The following is a 16,900-nucleotide window of genomic DNA, read 5'->3' as shown; positions in this document are numbered from 1 at the left end:
TGAGAACCCAGGAAACCCAGGGACGCCTACCAGCCTTTTTTGGAACGTCCCCGTTTCCAGGACATTTCAAGGACAGAGGGGATGCCTAGGGGACATACCTGGACCATCAAATCAGAATTCAAATGTGGTTACCATCAAATCAGAATTCAACAGAAGAGATGCATTAGAGATAGTCTTGAGAACCAAGGAAACCCAGGGATGCATACCGGCCTTTTTTGGCACGTCCCCATTTCCAGGACATTTCAAGGACAGGGGGGATCCTAAGGGACACTCCTCGACCATCCCAAAAAATCAAAATTTCACAGGAAACATCCTCAAAACACAGGGATGCAATAGAGGAGAAAAGGAGACAACCAGTCATCACAGCAAAAAAGTATCATTTAAAAAAATAAACTCAGTCAAAAATTTTAAAAAAAATTAAAGTATCATTTTATTCCTTCACTGTGGACCCCCACACCCCAGCTGGCCCTAAATGAGGAAAAACAGCCTCATTTCAATACAAATGCATTTTTGTTTGTGCAAGCATATTGCAGCAGGGTTTGAAGGAAACAATTTTTTTTAGCAGGGACTGAAGGAGCAGCTGGAAAAGAGGTTGAATCTAGGGCATCATTGGTAATGAGACAATAATATCTTCGAAGGCGTTAGTCATTATGTCATTTTTTTTCAATTTTTTTTCGAAACTTAAAATATCAAATGTCTGATTTTTTTTTCCATTTTTCATTTTAAAACTACATTATATCTCAAAAAAAAGCAACATGAGCAGCATTGAGAATGACAAAAGTGATAATGAAGTTGAAGAAACTGGAATAAATGGAAGAGTTTCAGCCTCATTGTCATGTCCCCATCCTTAACCCAATAATCAGATTACACATAGTTAGTGGCAGACCAGATTTGACGCATGTCAGATCTGTCTGCCTTAACTATTAATTACTAATACATGCATTAAGAGAGAGCAGTGATTTTATTACCACAGGCAACAATTAAGATAGTATTAATAATGAAGTTTTTATGAACAACGATCATGATGGGAGACCAATTGCTACGATGGGTATATTTAACAAATACAATTACATTAAGGGGCAGTGATTGTTACACTAATCACAAATTAGCAACGCTTATGAAAAGGTATCCTATGGCAGCGATTCACCAACAAAAATTGTATTTATCAAGGGACATCACCTTTTAAAGGGTTGTGTGGGTAGAAGAGACAACTTTTCTATCAATGTGAAGACATAAAATAGGTTAGGATGGGAAAAGTAAAGGCATCGATCAAGGAGAAGACAGCAGTTTGATAATGACATCAACTGCAGTATAGACCGATCATAATAAGAAAAGCTATTTATTGGCAGTCATTAAAATATAAATGAGATCCTACTGGGGAAAAGTTGGACAGAAAGATGGCTTCTTGGAAAAGTAAGTGGCTATCTTGGGCGGGCAGAGTAACAATGATTAAGGCTGTCCTTTCAGCTTTACCTATATATCTGATGCCCTGCCTCTCCATTTAGGCTGGGGCTAACTCTAAACTAGTGCAAAAGTTGAGGACATTTTATTGGCAAGGCATGGCAGAGAAAAAGAAGATGGCAATGGTAGCTTGGGACAAAATATGTAAACCCAAAGAGGCTGGAGGTGTGGAGCTGAGAAATCTACTGTGACAGAATAAGGCATTAAGAGCAAAACTGATTTGGAAGATGTATAAGGATCCTCATCTCAAATGGGTCCAGATATTGCAAGGAAAATGTCTAGAAGATTTTAGCCCTAGTGGAATCTTCAGAACTGCCAACCCACCTAAAGTATCCAGGGTTTGGAATTTTATGTTAAAATGCAAAGATATCATCACTGGCAGCTATTCTGGGATACAGCAGATGGCCATAATGCTTTATTTTGACAGGATTCTTGGGGGGTTTATCCGATCATATCCAAAATCATGAATGCAGATAGAATCAGAGTATTTTTTGAGCAGGAATGGGGTCCTTTTGTCAAGGACTATGGATTTTGCTAGTGACCATCCATTGGCTGGAAGTGGAAATCCTTTGAGGAACTACCACTTCCAAGAGAGGACTTAACACAATTGAGGAAAATCCTAAGCAGCAGGTCTGGTTGGGAATAAAATCAGGGAACTATAACTCCAAAGATGGGTATAGTGCAATCATCAAGAATCAACATTTTCAGCGAACTGAGATTCCATTCCAGCTGTGTTGGAACCTATTGTATCTCCCTAAAGCAGAGATCTTCACTTGGGCTGCTCTTCAAGGTCGGATCCTCACAGCTGAGTGGTTTCAAAAAATAGGATTTTAAGGCCCAAGGCCCATCAAGATATGTTCTCTGTGAGCAAGATGAGGAGACAGTCAATCACATTTTTCTAAGGCATCCTTTTGCACAAGAATGTTGGCAGTGGCTGTGTGCCAAATTTGGATGGATAACCGCTCTCCCCAACGACATTTTGACCTTATTTAAATGCTAGCACATGATGAACAAGTGGCCTTTGGATTGTTTGCCCTTCCCTAATTCTATTCTAAGGCGTCCTTTTGCACAAAAATGTTGGCAGTGGCTGTGTGCCAAATTTGGATGGATAACCGCTCTCCCCAACGACATTTTGACCTTATTTAAATGCTAGCACATGATGAACAAGTGGCCTTTGGATTGTTTGCCCTTCCCTAATTCTATGGGAATTATGGAAGGAAAGAAATCGAAGAATCTTTCAAAAGAGAAAGATGGAAGGGGAGTAACTAATAAATAAAATGGAAGCTGCTATAGTGGAAGTAGTAAACAGCAGAATTGAATCTCATCACTCTAAGGAGGCTCAAATCACCAATTGGGACGGGAAGATCAGAGTGAGTTGGCAAGGTCTGAAGATTCCACCCTTTCTTGCCTTGGGTGGCCCAGAAAGTATTCAAGCCAGAGCCCAGTGTGCTTGGGCCCCAACTAAACCAAGATGGTCCAAGTTTAACTTTGATGGTGCTTCCCGGGGTAACCCTAGGGCTTTGGGAGCAGGATGCGTTATACATTTCTGGGATGGGTCTGCGGTGGCTAAGGACTTGGAAATCCAAAGGGTTGAAATATAAAGCTATTCAGCAATTATGGTCAATGCTGTCAGGGTTGGGGCAACTCCAGACTGGAAACTCAATGCTATGCTAGACAGAGCACTAGAACTACTCAAGTTCTTCGAAGCATTTGCTATCAATCATATTTATAGGGAGGCTAACAAAATTGCAGATCAGTTGGCCAATCTGGGGCTTTAGGAGCAAGATGCGTTATACATTTTTGGGATGGGTCTGTAGTGGCTAAGTTAAATAAGCCCTTGGAGGAGGATTCAAATAATATTGCAGAGTTCAAGGCTCATACAAAAGGCTTGCTTCTATGTAAGGACTTGGAAATCCAGAGGGTTTAAATAGAAGGTGATTCAGCAATTGTGGTCAATGCTGTCCTGGTTGGGGCAACACCAAACTGGAAACTAAATGCTAGGCTAGACATAGCACTAGAACTGCTCAAGTTCTTTGAAGCATTTACTATCAAGCATATTTATAGGGAGGCTAACAAAATTGCAGATCTGGGAACCGATGGAATTGAATTTCGAAGATTAGGCCCCAACAATGATGGCCTTCCAAAGCTTTGACTATTGAGGTGTATAGGAGCGCTCCCAGTCAGCAATATCATTTGACAGGTCACCCATATGAGTTGGAGTTGGATCACAGGTTGGTAAACCCTCTCAAGGCATTGATGAGTAGTCAATCAAATCATATCTTTGGTGGCAAGTTTGCCAACTTGGTTGCTTAAAGATCAAGAGCAAATCTTTTCATAAGTGTGGAATTTACTCAAGTATTGCTCATTCCAACTAGCTGAAAGGACGGCATGGCGCATAACTCACTTCGCCATTATGAGGCATTTATGGTCTGCCTTTTCAAGATGAGAGGTTCATCTGGAACTCTATTCTATAAATAAACCTCTACAAGACAATTTTTTTGCCCTTAGCGTTTTGAGACTTCTTTCTCCAGTCCTTCATCCTGCTTTATCAACTCTTGCTCTTATGGATTTGCCCATTAGGGTAGTTGCAGACAAAAGACAAATGTGGGCATTTTGGCCGTTTTGCCTGTTAAGCAATTTTGGCAAACGGCTTGGAGCATGGCTCAGCCTCTCTGCAACCATATGTAAACTTTTTTTGATATTTAATTAAATCTATACGGCCACAACACTTTATTGAGGAAAAAAAATTATTAAAATATAGAGTAGATGAAAAAGAAGATAATTCTTTGAATTAAAAGGGGCAAAAGGTGAGATAAGCCTTTAAAATTTAAAAAAACTCCAAAACCCTTTGTTAAGGGTGTTCAGAAATATAATTGCATAATTATTAACAAGTGTGATGGTTGATTTCCACCTTTTGGCTTATTATATAAACACATAAATTGAACATAAGAAGATATGGATGTTTTTGGATCACTGAAGGAATGTGGTTTGTATTGAGCTACAGCTCATTTGGTCAACTGGGACTCAAACCTAGGACCATAGAAGTACAAAACAACTAAACACGATTAATCTACAATTGCCCATTCTGCCGATTTTTTGTATGAAATACACGAAAATCACAAATAAATTTGTCAACAATTTTCCACGATTTATTTGCAGTTAAACTAAATCGCGAAAAAAAAAACCAAAAAAATCACAAAACACTAAACGGAACACAAAAAATTAAAAAACCTGCAAAAGTCAGAAAAAAAAACATGAATCAGTATTAAGTCGCACTGCATGCCATTTTGATACAACCCAAGATGCAGATCAAAAAGAAAAGGGCAAAATATGCGACAGACGAAACGCGAGTTGGGGCAGACAAGATGCAAGACAGAGGTGCGTATCTTTGGTAATGTATTTGGGGCCACCAGAATGAACACATCCATGGTGTATAAATATAAAGTAGACTTATAAAATACACCATGGGCGGGTGCCTTCTAGTGGCCCCATAGCCACACCATGGGCGGGTGCCTTCTGGTAGCCCCATAGCCATTTCCTGTATCTTCAAGTTGGGGCTATTTATCTTTGCCAAATTTTATTTTTCCAGATTTTTGCCTTGATGCCACATATTTATCTTTACATATCTATCTTTGCCAGATTTTATTTCTCTGGTTGCATACACAAATCTTAATAAAGAATTTTGATTCCAAAATGATTCTCAATTGACATTTAACTATTCTTATTTCCAAAATACATATTCAAAGCGTCTTCATTATTCTTCCATTCATCAATTATAAGCTTAATTTTTCATTTACATTTCTCATATTCAATTATTACAAATTATTAATGTTCAATTATTATTTATTTATTTAATTAAAAAAAATCCTTAAAATATCTTGAATAAATACTACTGTAAATTACAAACAATCTTTTTGAAATGAAACGATAAAGTATATATTTTTTTGATTGAAACAATACAAGAAATAGAATATACAACAGGAAGACAGCTAAGAGGCAGTTGTAACTTTTATTGAGTAAATTACAATTATCTCCCTATCTAATTCAACCAAATACTCAAATTATAACGTGTGCGTATATTTGGTGTCCATTCATAATTTTTCCTTCTTTAACTATAGACTGCTCTCGAGTTTGAAGGACAATGTCAAATCAGTAACATCAAAATTTCACCAATTTATTATCAGACTTCAGATGTCAACAGAATATGATGATCACCAATTTATATAGAATGCACTTGGTCAACAGATTCGTGCATACAAACTGATCTAGAAACCAATTTAGATAGTCCATTTTACAGAATCAAATCAGTTTGTAGATAACCTGATTTATATTATGTATACAAACTGATCTACAAACAGAATATTGCTGGCTATGAGCAAAAATGTTGCATTTTTTGGCAATATATGTTTAGGTCATTTTGTATATGAAATTGACACTGGAAACATAAATTGCCAAAACAACATTTCTGCTCATAACCAGCAATATATCAACTTGCATTCATGAGATTTTAATCCTCATGTTATTGAAAGACCTAGGTCAGGCTCTTATACAGGAGCTTCATCATCAGGACCTTCTGCCCTCTAGCACAGCTCTATTTGAACAAGCAGGAGTCATTGACTAAATTTGAGTTTTTGGAACGTTGTATTAGTTTTATGTTAACTTTGTACAACTGTCACTATCTATTTATTATTTATGCAATATGAAATATCTTTGTGCAATGCAATGTAATTAGTGATATGAATATGAACTACAAGAATCTATTTTCAACAATTCATGGGTTAACTCTATTTTATTTTCTCTCTATATTTCTATGCTATAGAAATGCCCTTAAATTTTTTCCTCCACAAAGATTAATTGATTACCTTGTTAATGTCAATTCAGATTTGACCTAGCAGACACACAGGCACAAAAAGTCAAAAACATGCACATTACCATCAAAGTATAAAAGCCTTGATATAAACAACGCATTAGCAATACAATGATTATTAAAAATATATATATCCACATACCATAGGAAAAAATTTCAATATAAATGACAAACTACAGTTCATATAGACAACCCATCCAAATACAAAACAAAACAATAAGGAATAAAACTGAAAATAATGATGTGGTATCATCATACCATACAAATCTAATATCTCATTGCCTTGAGCTAATGGCTGCTAGAAGCTAATGACGTGATAAAAAGCTTAGATGGATAGTAGAGTGCAGGTAGTAACAAAAGGTTATCACATTTTATTTCTTTTCTTTGTAGTGTTGATTAATTATCTTGAGCTGTTCGCAGCAAGGGACTAATTATTTCCACTGGCTTCTCTCCAACCACACTCCTTTGCAATAATAGCAATTGATCATACAAATTCAACTAGTCTATATCCAGATATTTATACATCTGAACCTAATTTCTACTAGAAAATATGTTGTCTGCTTTGTAAAATGAGAACTATCAGAAATATGGGCAAGGATACACAGAGAAGCTGCAAATATTTTACACAAATAATACGATGCTTCACTTTCCATTCAAATGCTTTACATATATAGGAGTTTAATCTCCTATATTATAGGAAACTCCTAAAACAACTCCCTAAATATAGTTGAGTTGTTTTAACAACTCAACAAACACAAACCACTAATACATTTACCTATAAACAAACCTTATGACTATTAATAATATTAAGTTGTTTGTTAAACAACTTAATATTATTACATTTATTCATTACCCATAATAATTACGCGAGTTATTTTATTTAACTCACTTTACCTCACACACTCTATGTGAACACTAATTCCCAACACCCCCCCTTAGTGTGAACATGGGGTGAGAGACAATACTTGATGACCACACATAGTAGCCCACCAAACACTATAAGATAAGAGTAGGGACTAACACATCTATCCAAGGTCTTACATCAATTTTGGATACGGACAAACACATCTACCCAAAAACAAGGTCATGAACAAGGACATACACTTCTGCTCACAACAATTATGATTGGGGATGAACACATCCAATAATCACCAACTCTTGTGACTGGGGACAAACACATCCAGTCATCTTGTGAATGAGGACAAATACATCCATTCACAAACAACCAACAGCAGCGATTGGGGACAAGCACATCCAACCACTTACATCATCTTGTGAATGGGGACAAACAAAGCTTGAGAACCAAGCCTTTGTTGTCGCGTATGCAGCCACCATTTGAGATCATTGCCACTCTAATCACAAATGATATGAGACAGTTGCCGCTGCCACCTGGAAACCAATCTTGGCTTTACTTGTTTTGGCACAAGTTTTGTCACTAATACAATTGCTAGTGACTGACGAGAGGTCACTAAATTTCCTCCAGCCTCTTGTGCCTCCAACCTCCAGTGGATTTGCTACTTAGCAAATTCAACTTTGAAGCTTAATTTTGTCAATTGTGAGAAAATAACATATTCTCCGCACAAATGGGCGTCGCATACAAGCGATAATGCATCCAATTACAATTGGAACAATAACACTTTTTTTTATTATAACAAATAATGACTCTTGAATGAACATTATTTTAAACAAAAAGGAATGCCTTGATTTTGACAACATACAATATTTTACCAAACTTTTTGGACTCCAACATAATATCTATAGCAAGAACTTGACTTTAATAAAATATACTTATAGCTAAACTAAACACTCAAACTGCAAATAATACCACAAGCTGCAAGTATTAATGCTAGTATCTTACATGTTTAACCACGAACTCCATTCATTGACAATTTCTAGAAGGATGCGTAAACTTGGAAGAATTTATTGGCCACAGCTAGGAGGTCACATGGTCGAGCAACACAAATCCCAAAATAAAATTAAAAAACCCAACTCAAACACCGCCACCAATGAGCCAAGGAAAATGTGTCAATCGGGTTTGCAAGTCTACAAAAAAATACAAAGCTTCAACTAAGAAGAAAGCTACAAATCTACCCCTACACTCTTCATGCAAAGAGCTCATCAATGTGAAGCCGATTTGATTTGTAATACATGGTCTTCCAATGTAAATACCTCCACATAAACAGAAACCAAAATGTGATCAGGCCAAATTCGTTGCGTGTTCTAGGGCAATGGTCACCAAGGAATAACCTCTAGCAATCACGAATAAATCGTAACAAAAGGCAGTGATCATGAACTATGACCACTCCACACAACTGCCTAGCATGAACAGAGTTGTTCCCGTGAATACAAAGAATAGACGAAAGAGGAAAAGTCACACACGGATCTTATTTTCCACAGCACTGACCAAGATGTGGCTGACAAGGATCTGGTACGACATGAAGACTCATGAACAATAAAACCTTTATTAATCACGTACACCAAGTCGACTTCAAGCTCTTTGGCGGCACCTTTCTCCTCTTTGGCATTCAATTTGATGTACCTCAACTTCTTGGGACAGCAAAATACTCATCTTTGCCAATATTCATTCTGGTCCATTACAAGTAGATAATATTGCAGAATTAGATGCCACAAAGCGTCCGATCTGTGATACCCAAAGACTAGACTGGATGGTATGCTCTTAGTGCACAAATCCGTATCTTATTTTTCTTGCATCAATCATTAGCAAAAATCAGATATTACATCTCGAAATTCTAGGAAACATGAAATGATCTAAGTGCACACAAATCATCATCATTCTATTGCATAGAATCGACAATTAAATCCACCAAACCTTCTGCTACACGGCATAAGATCTTCAATATCATGCCTGAGAAATTATGATCATATATCGGAGGCGTTGATCGATTTAGTGAAGTCAATCCATTGAAGACCGGGATCTTGTTCCTTTAGATGAACAACTTCAAAACTAATTCCAATAAAGAATACTGGAAGGGAAAGCTCGACTCAGATCTAGGCGACCCGTTCTGATACCATATAAGAAATATGGGCAAGGATGCACAGAGAAGCTACAAATATTTTACACAAATAATGCGATGCTTCACTTTCCATTCAAATGCTTTACATATATATAGGAGTTAAATCTCCTATATTATAGGAAACTCCTAAAACAACTCCCTAAAAATAGTTGAGTTGTTTTAACAACTCTAACACACACAAACCACTAATACATTTACCTATAAACAAACCTTATGAATAAATGTAATAATATTAAATTGTTTGTCAAACAACTTAATATTATTACATTTATTCATTACCCATAATAATTACGCAAGTTATTTTATTTAACTCACTTTACCTCACACACTCTATGTGAACACTAATTCCCAACAAAAACATTATCAAAACACCAAACATAAGATAGAGTAATAAATAAACTATTTACTATTGCTCAAAATATCCTGAACATAACATGAAAATGTGAGCAAGTTGGCCCAACATATACTCTATTGATATGCTGTTATGTAGTCTGCTACTGTCTAGTGTTCCTGATTGGACTGCTCAGGGTCTATTACCACCAACTTAAAATGAACAGAGAATCATATTCGTGACCATAAATATCAAAGCCTTCTTTATGGGAAGAGAAAATAAAGAAACAGTACATGTTTAATGCTTAACACACAATTCAAACCAACAACAGTACCACACCCTTTTATGATATTGTATTGTAGGAAATTGCCTACTTTACAATTTCTATTCCCTTTTATCAATTATGCACTCATTGTAGTGTACATTCCATTAGCATGTTTGAGGATGCATTTAGTTGATTCTTATCCTAAAAACTGATTATGAAAATGCCAAGTAGACCCAATCCAGTACCTCTTTCTGATTCTACATCAAACTTTCTCAAAAACTATGTCAACCTAGACACTAACTCAATTATAATTTATGTTATTCTGGACATCATTGATCATCTCAGGATTTCTAAAGTCTTTTATAGCAATATTTTGGAATTCTCACTCCACATTTGAACTCTCAATTTATAGCTATTCTTCCAATGAACTCTTGTAAAACTTTTCTTCCTCCCTTGCCAACTCCCTCCATATCCTCCACAACTCTCATTGCCTTTTCCCACCTTCTGAAATCTACAACCTCACACTCCTCTCCATTCCCAAAACCCTTGGCATCTTGGTAATCCTCCATAACCTTTGCTTCCTTCCATACACCATAAACACATCATAGGCTATAGAAGTCTTTGAATTTCTTGTTTGCTAAAGCTTTCATTATTGTCCAACATATTTGCACCTACACCAATACGCTCTCCCAAATTTCCAATCAATACAATTGAGGTTGAAATACACGGCCTGGAGTACTCACTGAGGTAGTCTCCCAAGCAAATCTCCAATTTGGTATAGTTTACTATGCAGGAATATCATATCCAAAATCTGCAAGCATAGATGCAACCAACAGAGGAATGCTTGCATCCCCTAAAAGTTTCGGAGCCTATAATGTTAAGGATGCCACCACTCCAGTAACCAAAATCATATGGTCTCTATCTGTCATGCACACGACTTAAAATACACCACTCAGAAAATCGCAGCCTCACTTTATACTTATCCTAGGTGACAGCATAAAAAAGAATTTTGAGGCCAACTAAATTGGGTGACAGCATAAAAAGTACTAAAGGCCAACTAAGAGAAAATAAATTCCCCTCAGCTATTTAACAAAAGGCCCCGCTAAATGGAATATCTTAAGGCAGAGATTAACAAGCATTTCTTCCATGCAGCGCTTCGTAAAGAGACAAATCTAAATTGAGGAAGGCATGGAGTAATCAAGTTTGAATTGGAGAATTATTCAGAAATAAACCTGAGTTAGAAATTAAAAACAGCAGTCTACAATATTAAGGGAAATAATTGGTATGCAAGTATTATTGTATTTATCTCAACTTAATCTGTTAGGAAGCTTTTAAGACCTACTTATATGATTAAATTGCCAATCCATCAAGAAATATAGGATAAGTAATTATTTATCTAATTTCAATCAGCAACCATGTTTGGAATCAATGTGAAATGTTTTTCAAATACAAAGATGCAGCAATACTGGCCTCCCCTCATCAAGTATGCCACCCCGAGATGGATGGACAGGAGGTCCTACCATACTTGTGAGCCGAGGGGCCGCATGGATTGGAAGTTCATTTCGTGCCTTTGGGCTTGGTTGAGGAAGACAGTCTCCTGGCATTCTATCCAGCTTTTCCATCGGATTCCTAAAATGGTTGATAAGCTATGAAATAAATATGAATGATTTTAGGATACTTTGATTTTAATAAAGATTATTTGTATATGATCATAGATTCTTGATAATAATGCTTTGATGTTACTTAATATTGTTTATAAGAGCTAAATTAGGATTTTCTCTAAATTGGCATTACAATTATGTAATTTTATTATAGAATTCTATTTGAAAATAAATTGCATTTGTTATAATTGTTATTTTTGGGCAAAATCAGGTATATCCCAATAGGAGACATTACATTATCACATTGGACGATCACTAGTACTTGTACCTAATTTGTATTCTAAGGTATATTTCTACCCTTTTGTACACTCCTCTATTTCAGTATTGTATAATCACTGCACTGGTACAGTCACAACTGCTATTGGCATTCTCTTCCGTGACCCATTAGATTTCAAATCAAAACTTGTGCCTAATCTTCTATAGTAACCTCACTGTTCCAATCTTCTTTTGCTCCGATCAGCTTTCTTCAACTCCAACCATAGAATCAGGGACAGTTTTCTAATCCCCTTTGGCATTTATATAGCATAGCATATCTTTTGTATTAAACTCAGCTGTGGTATATTTATTTAGGGAATGAACATAGTTCCTTAGGTGAATATTGTTGATTGTAATTAGGGAAATGGCGGATTCCAATTGCCTTGGGCAACATTGGAATCCGCCCAAGGGGGCCAGCCCCTTTCTCCAGCGTGTAGGGCTGGGCCCTATACCTCACGGCACTCCATTAAACCCCACGCTACATAATAGAACCTCACGCCACATTCTAACGTGCTCCACAAATAGGGCCAACCCTATCCTATTAAGGCATTTCGGATTAAAGAGTTTCAAATAAATTAAAAGTCATTTATATTAGGCCGACATAAAAGGATCTTACATCACATATATAAAAGACACATTCACCTCATTCATAATACAATTAATATACATCCTTCAAGTGAAATACATATCTACTAATGATGCGAAGTATACATCTGATTAATGTGAAAGTTGGTGAAGGAGCAATATTACAGCAAATCACATCTGCTATACCAGCGAATTACATCTGCCATTAAAGGTGCAAAATTCATCCATGAGGAGAGCGAACTGAGGGCTAAGGATTGCAGTCCAACAAAGTGCAGACTTCATGTGCAATATAATGCAGACCTAGGGTTTAGAACTGATTGCTGTTGAAAGCGGTAAAGGGGGCAGACTTGACAACTTGATGCTTGTGAAAGTACAGTCTTGTGGAAGACATTATCAGCCCTAAGTGCAATCACCTTCAAGTACTTGAGATAAGTGTTGTAATCTTCATATGAATATAATCCATAATCAGATCTGAGGATCTTTCCTGGCTGGGTTTTTCCTCCTAGGAGGTTTTCCCAGGGTAACCGTGTGTTGTTCTTATTTTGTTCATTTCTTGGTTATGCTTAAATCTGGTAAACTATAAATCTTTCATCTAATCAACTTAGTTAGCAATTAACTTCTAATTTTCTGAGTTTACATTAATCTGAAAGTGTTAAAATCAACAAATATACATCATAAATAGGAAGCTAAACTTCTAAATAGTTTTATCTGGAAAAGGTTAAATCTCACTTTACCTAAATGATTTACAATCATACAAAACATCAAAGGCTTAAATTCTTACGTACAAATAATCATCAGACTCAAGTTTTTGGTTGGTCAAAAATAGTTGATTATGTTATTCTAGAAAACAGCTATACATAACTAATTGCAAGCACATAACAAATTATACATTTTCTTTAGACAGTACTATCAAAAGCATCGCAGTGTACTCTTTTATGATATACATAAGGCTTGGGTTGGTCAAAAATGTTTTTTTGTATTCTTCTAAACATCAGAAAAGCATAAAATATTACAAATACTTGGCAATTCGTATATTATATTATTCTATGCAACAGAAAATAGCAAATAGTAAGCATCTAGCAAATGATTATGGCATTTAACTTGTTCTCGAGAAAAAAAAAATTGAAAAAACTTGTCAACAGACTATTTAAGAATCTCTTCCGATGAAACCTCAATTACTAAAAGATTGGATATGCAAAGAAAAATCCAAAAGCATACCTCAAACCAAGGCATGGAAAAGTGTGGGAAAATTGACAAGTGACTAAGATGTGTGTTCAACAGAGAGAATCCTTGCAGGCTTACATCAAAAAATGTGTCCACGACTCCAGTCTCTCAAAACATTGCACTTAAAGATCAAAGGGCAACAAATTGATAACCATGTTCAGAAAAATTAAACCTTGCAGAATCATTCTGAATCCGATCTTCCTTATTCATCCATCTCCCCTACATAAATGAAATCTCTCTTAAACGCCCAATTTCTAAACCTAACGTTCATGTCCCTATATCCTAAGGCAAGCCTGTAACCTTTAGACCTTTACAAACCATTAGTCCTTAAAACAGCCATTTAAGACAATTGTGCTGTAAACTGCAAACTATCACAGCTTCATGTGGTGCCTTTGCATTACATAAAAAGCACAAATCCAACCCTTTACAGCTAATCTAACATTTATAGAACTGTTTTTCCAGTGAATGGCAATACTAATATCCCCCGAATCATATTAATATGTGATGTTGAGATTTTAGTATAAAACGTTTTGGCAGGTTAGTGATATATTAGCGATCTCTATTTTGGCAGGTTACCAACATACCACATTCTATAAAAAAGATGCCATTGCATAGACATTTATATGCTATGGCATGGGCACACTGCTTTCAAAAGTCGGGGAATTAATATTGAGATGAGTGTTGCTTTTATTCTGTAGGGCATGTGTAAGTCTCAGTATTGCACCTATTTCTACTTTGCAACCATGTGACAAAAAAGCTAGTGCACATTGTCACGTTGATAAATTTCTTCCAAATCTCATCATGATTTAATCAACAAGATATCAAAACAAGAAGCAAAGCAAAAGATGGATAGCATACCTTTGAGAATGTAAAAAGATGGCAGCTACTCTGAATTAACAAGATGCCGGCCTAGTATGGCTGCTACCTCTGCAAAATATGGACTCAAACTAGCATCCTTCTTCTCATCTACAACATCTTTGTATTCTGCTGCAAGTTTATCCCATTTCTCCTTGCACTGTTTTGCATCCCGCTTGATTCCTTGTGCCATTAGACAGTCTGCCAGTTGATCCCAAAGCAATCCCCTTCTTGTAGACTCTGAAAACTTGCTATCCATTTCGCCTCTTAGCCTGATAAGCTGAAGAACCTCAGCCCGCTTCCAATTCTTCGACCGTTTCTTCAGCACCTGATTATTTCCATCAAAGGAAGAAACTGGTGGAATTGTCAGAGCTCCTGATTCAAAATTACCTGCTCCATCACCAACAAGCCTCTGTAATAAGACCAGCATAGCCTTTTGGAACACCTCCCTTTGAGCCCGCTCTTCGGCCCTCCATTTCTCCTCTTTCTCCTGCCGTGCCAGCTCCCTCATTTGTTCCCTCCTCTCAACATTCTCCAAGACATCTCTGAACAACTCCTGCTGCTTTTCAAAGACCGTCCCCACTATATCCTTAACAGCAGATAGGTCAGACACTGCAATATACTTGGGCCTTAATCTGCGTTTCTTCCCCCTCTGAGCCACCATGTCCGCCTCCCACTCCTCCTCGTCCCTATAATAATCATAATTTCTCTTTGCAGCATCATTGTGATCTGCCTCATAGTCCCTTGCAGCAGTTTCACTGGATACCACTGCCACCTTAGACAACTCTGCTGCTTCCTGATCCCTATCCCTCTCTTTATCCTTCCTCGACAACACCTTCCCCCCTAACAAGGGATGCATCTCTTCGAAGAAAGGGTTATCGTCCCTATCCTTGGCACCATCCCTCACTCCCTTGTAGGCAGCAGCAAGCTTCTCCCACTTGTCCCGGCACTGCTGGGCATCACGGCAGAATTGATCATTCCTAAAAGCCTCTGCAATTTCGTCCCATATCTCTGATTTCTTGCCCCCCTTGGCAAACCTGGGCTCAAATTCAGTCCTCAGCCTAATCAATTTTGAAGTCTCGGCCTTTGTCCAATTCTTTGATCTCTTCTTATGATGTTCTCTCTCCTTCTCCTTCTTCTTATTGTCTTCTCCTTCTGCCTCGTCTTCATACTCCGCAGCTCCTATCTTTTCAGAGCCCTTAGCCTCAGGGTTTGAAGCACAATAAGCAGAGCTGGACACGGGCGTTTCAGCTATTGTGTATTGCTGCCCAGGGCAGGGCGGAGAGGTGACAGTGTGGACGGAATCATACTGTCCGGCGGGCGAGGAAACGGCTCTTTGGACAACCTCATATTGCCCAGTTGGTGAGGACACAGCCCTATGGGCGGTCTCATACTGGCCAGCAGGCGAGGATACCGCCCTTTGAACGGTCTCAAACTGCCCAGCCGGCGAGGACTCGGCCCTTTGCACATGCTCATACTGCCCAGCGGGCGAGCATCCAGTCGTCCTCTGAATGGCCTCATACTGCCCGGGGCAAGGCGGGGAGACAGTTCTCTGAACAGCCTCATACTGACCCGGGCCAGGCGGAGAGACAACGGGCTGCACTGGGTCATAATGGCCGGGACCGGGCTGTACAATGTCACAGAGGGGCTGAGAAATGGACTGGGGCTGGCACAGTTCGCGCAGCTGAGAGGGAATTTGAAGGTGGGTCGAATGGTGGTAAATCTGCGACTGATATGCTAAGCTGTTCGGGTGCGCAATACCCGGCCCAGACATGGCCAAGTGCGCCGAAGAAGATATGGGCATGTGGAAAGGCTGGGACGAGATTGAGGGATGACTTAGCGAAGAAAATGGGGACTGTGTAGAGTACATTGTCACTGCTCTGCTCAATATTCACATGCCAAACCTTAATTAGTTTTACTTACCTCCCTGCTTGCTTTTTCAGTGGCTCTGGCTCCGTCTCTACTGCTTGGCCTGCAGAAGACTGGACCAAAGTGGAGTGCAGACAAAGCGAGTGATGCGATTTGAGCTTAGAAGAGGTCAAAATGTCCCTCCAAGCTTTAAATTTTGTTTTAGGAGTCGCTATTTATTTCAAAGGAGAGACAAGTACGTGCATGGGGATTGGGCAAAAAGGAGGCATCGTCCTGCTCTCGTTCCACACTCTATTCTGTTTTCAAAATTCGGGTCCACGTTGATTTAGGGTTTTTTCGGGTGAATACCTGGTTTCTTTTGTTTTTATGTTTTTTTTCCTTTGCTTATAAAATATATTACTTTCTCTTTCTACACTAAAGTGATGCCTCGGTTGTCTCTTAGGTTGTCTTTTAGTCTTGTAAAATGTTAAAAACCTATTATTTTTTATTTAT

General features: G+C 37.9%; 1 protein-coding gene across 2 annotated transcripts in view; it reads right to left on the bottom strand.

The window, feature by feature from the left end:
* The window catches only part of LOC131039066 (trihelix transcription factor GT-2), a 31,345-nt gene extending 14,648 nt beyond the window's left edge, over positions 1–16,697 (bottom strand). The window contains exon 1 of one of the 2 annotated variants that reach the window (XR_009104597.2): positions 14,543–16,697. Coding sequence is in view for 1 of the 2 variants with exons in the window: in XM_057971710.2 (XP_057827693.2) it covers positions 14,568–16,409 (1,842 nt within the window). In the remaining variant the exon portion in view is untranslated. The remainder of the gene's footprint in view (positions 1–14,542) is intronic. The other variant, XM_057971710.2, reaches the window with a different exon arrangement.
* Positions 16,698–16,900: the final 203 nt, after the last annotated feature.

The sequence above is a fragment of the Cryptomeria japonica genome, chromosome 6, assembly GCF_030272615.1.
Source record: "Cryptomeria japonica chromosome 6, Sugi_1.0, whole genome shotgun sequence".
In the NCBI taxonomy this organism is placed as follows: domain Eukaryota; kingdom Viridiplantae; phylum Streptophyta; class Pinopsida; order Cupressales; family Cupressaceae; genus Cryptomeria; species Cryptomeria japonica.
The sequence above is the reverse complement of the archived record's forward strand: the minus strand, read 5'-3'. Positions and strand labels throughout refer to the sequence as shown.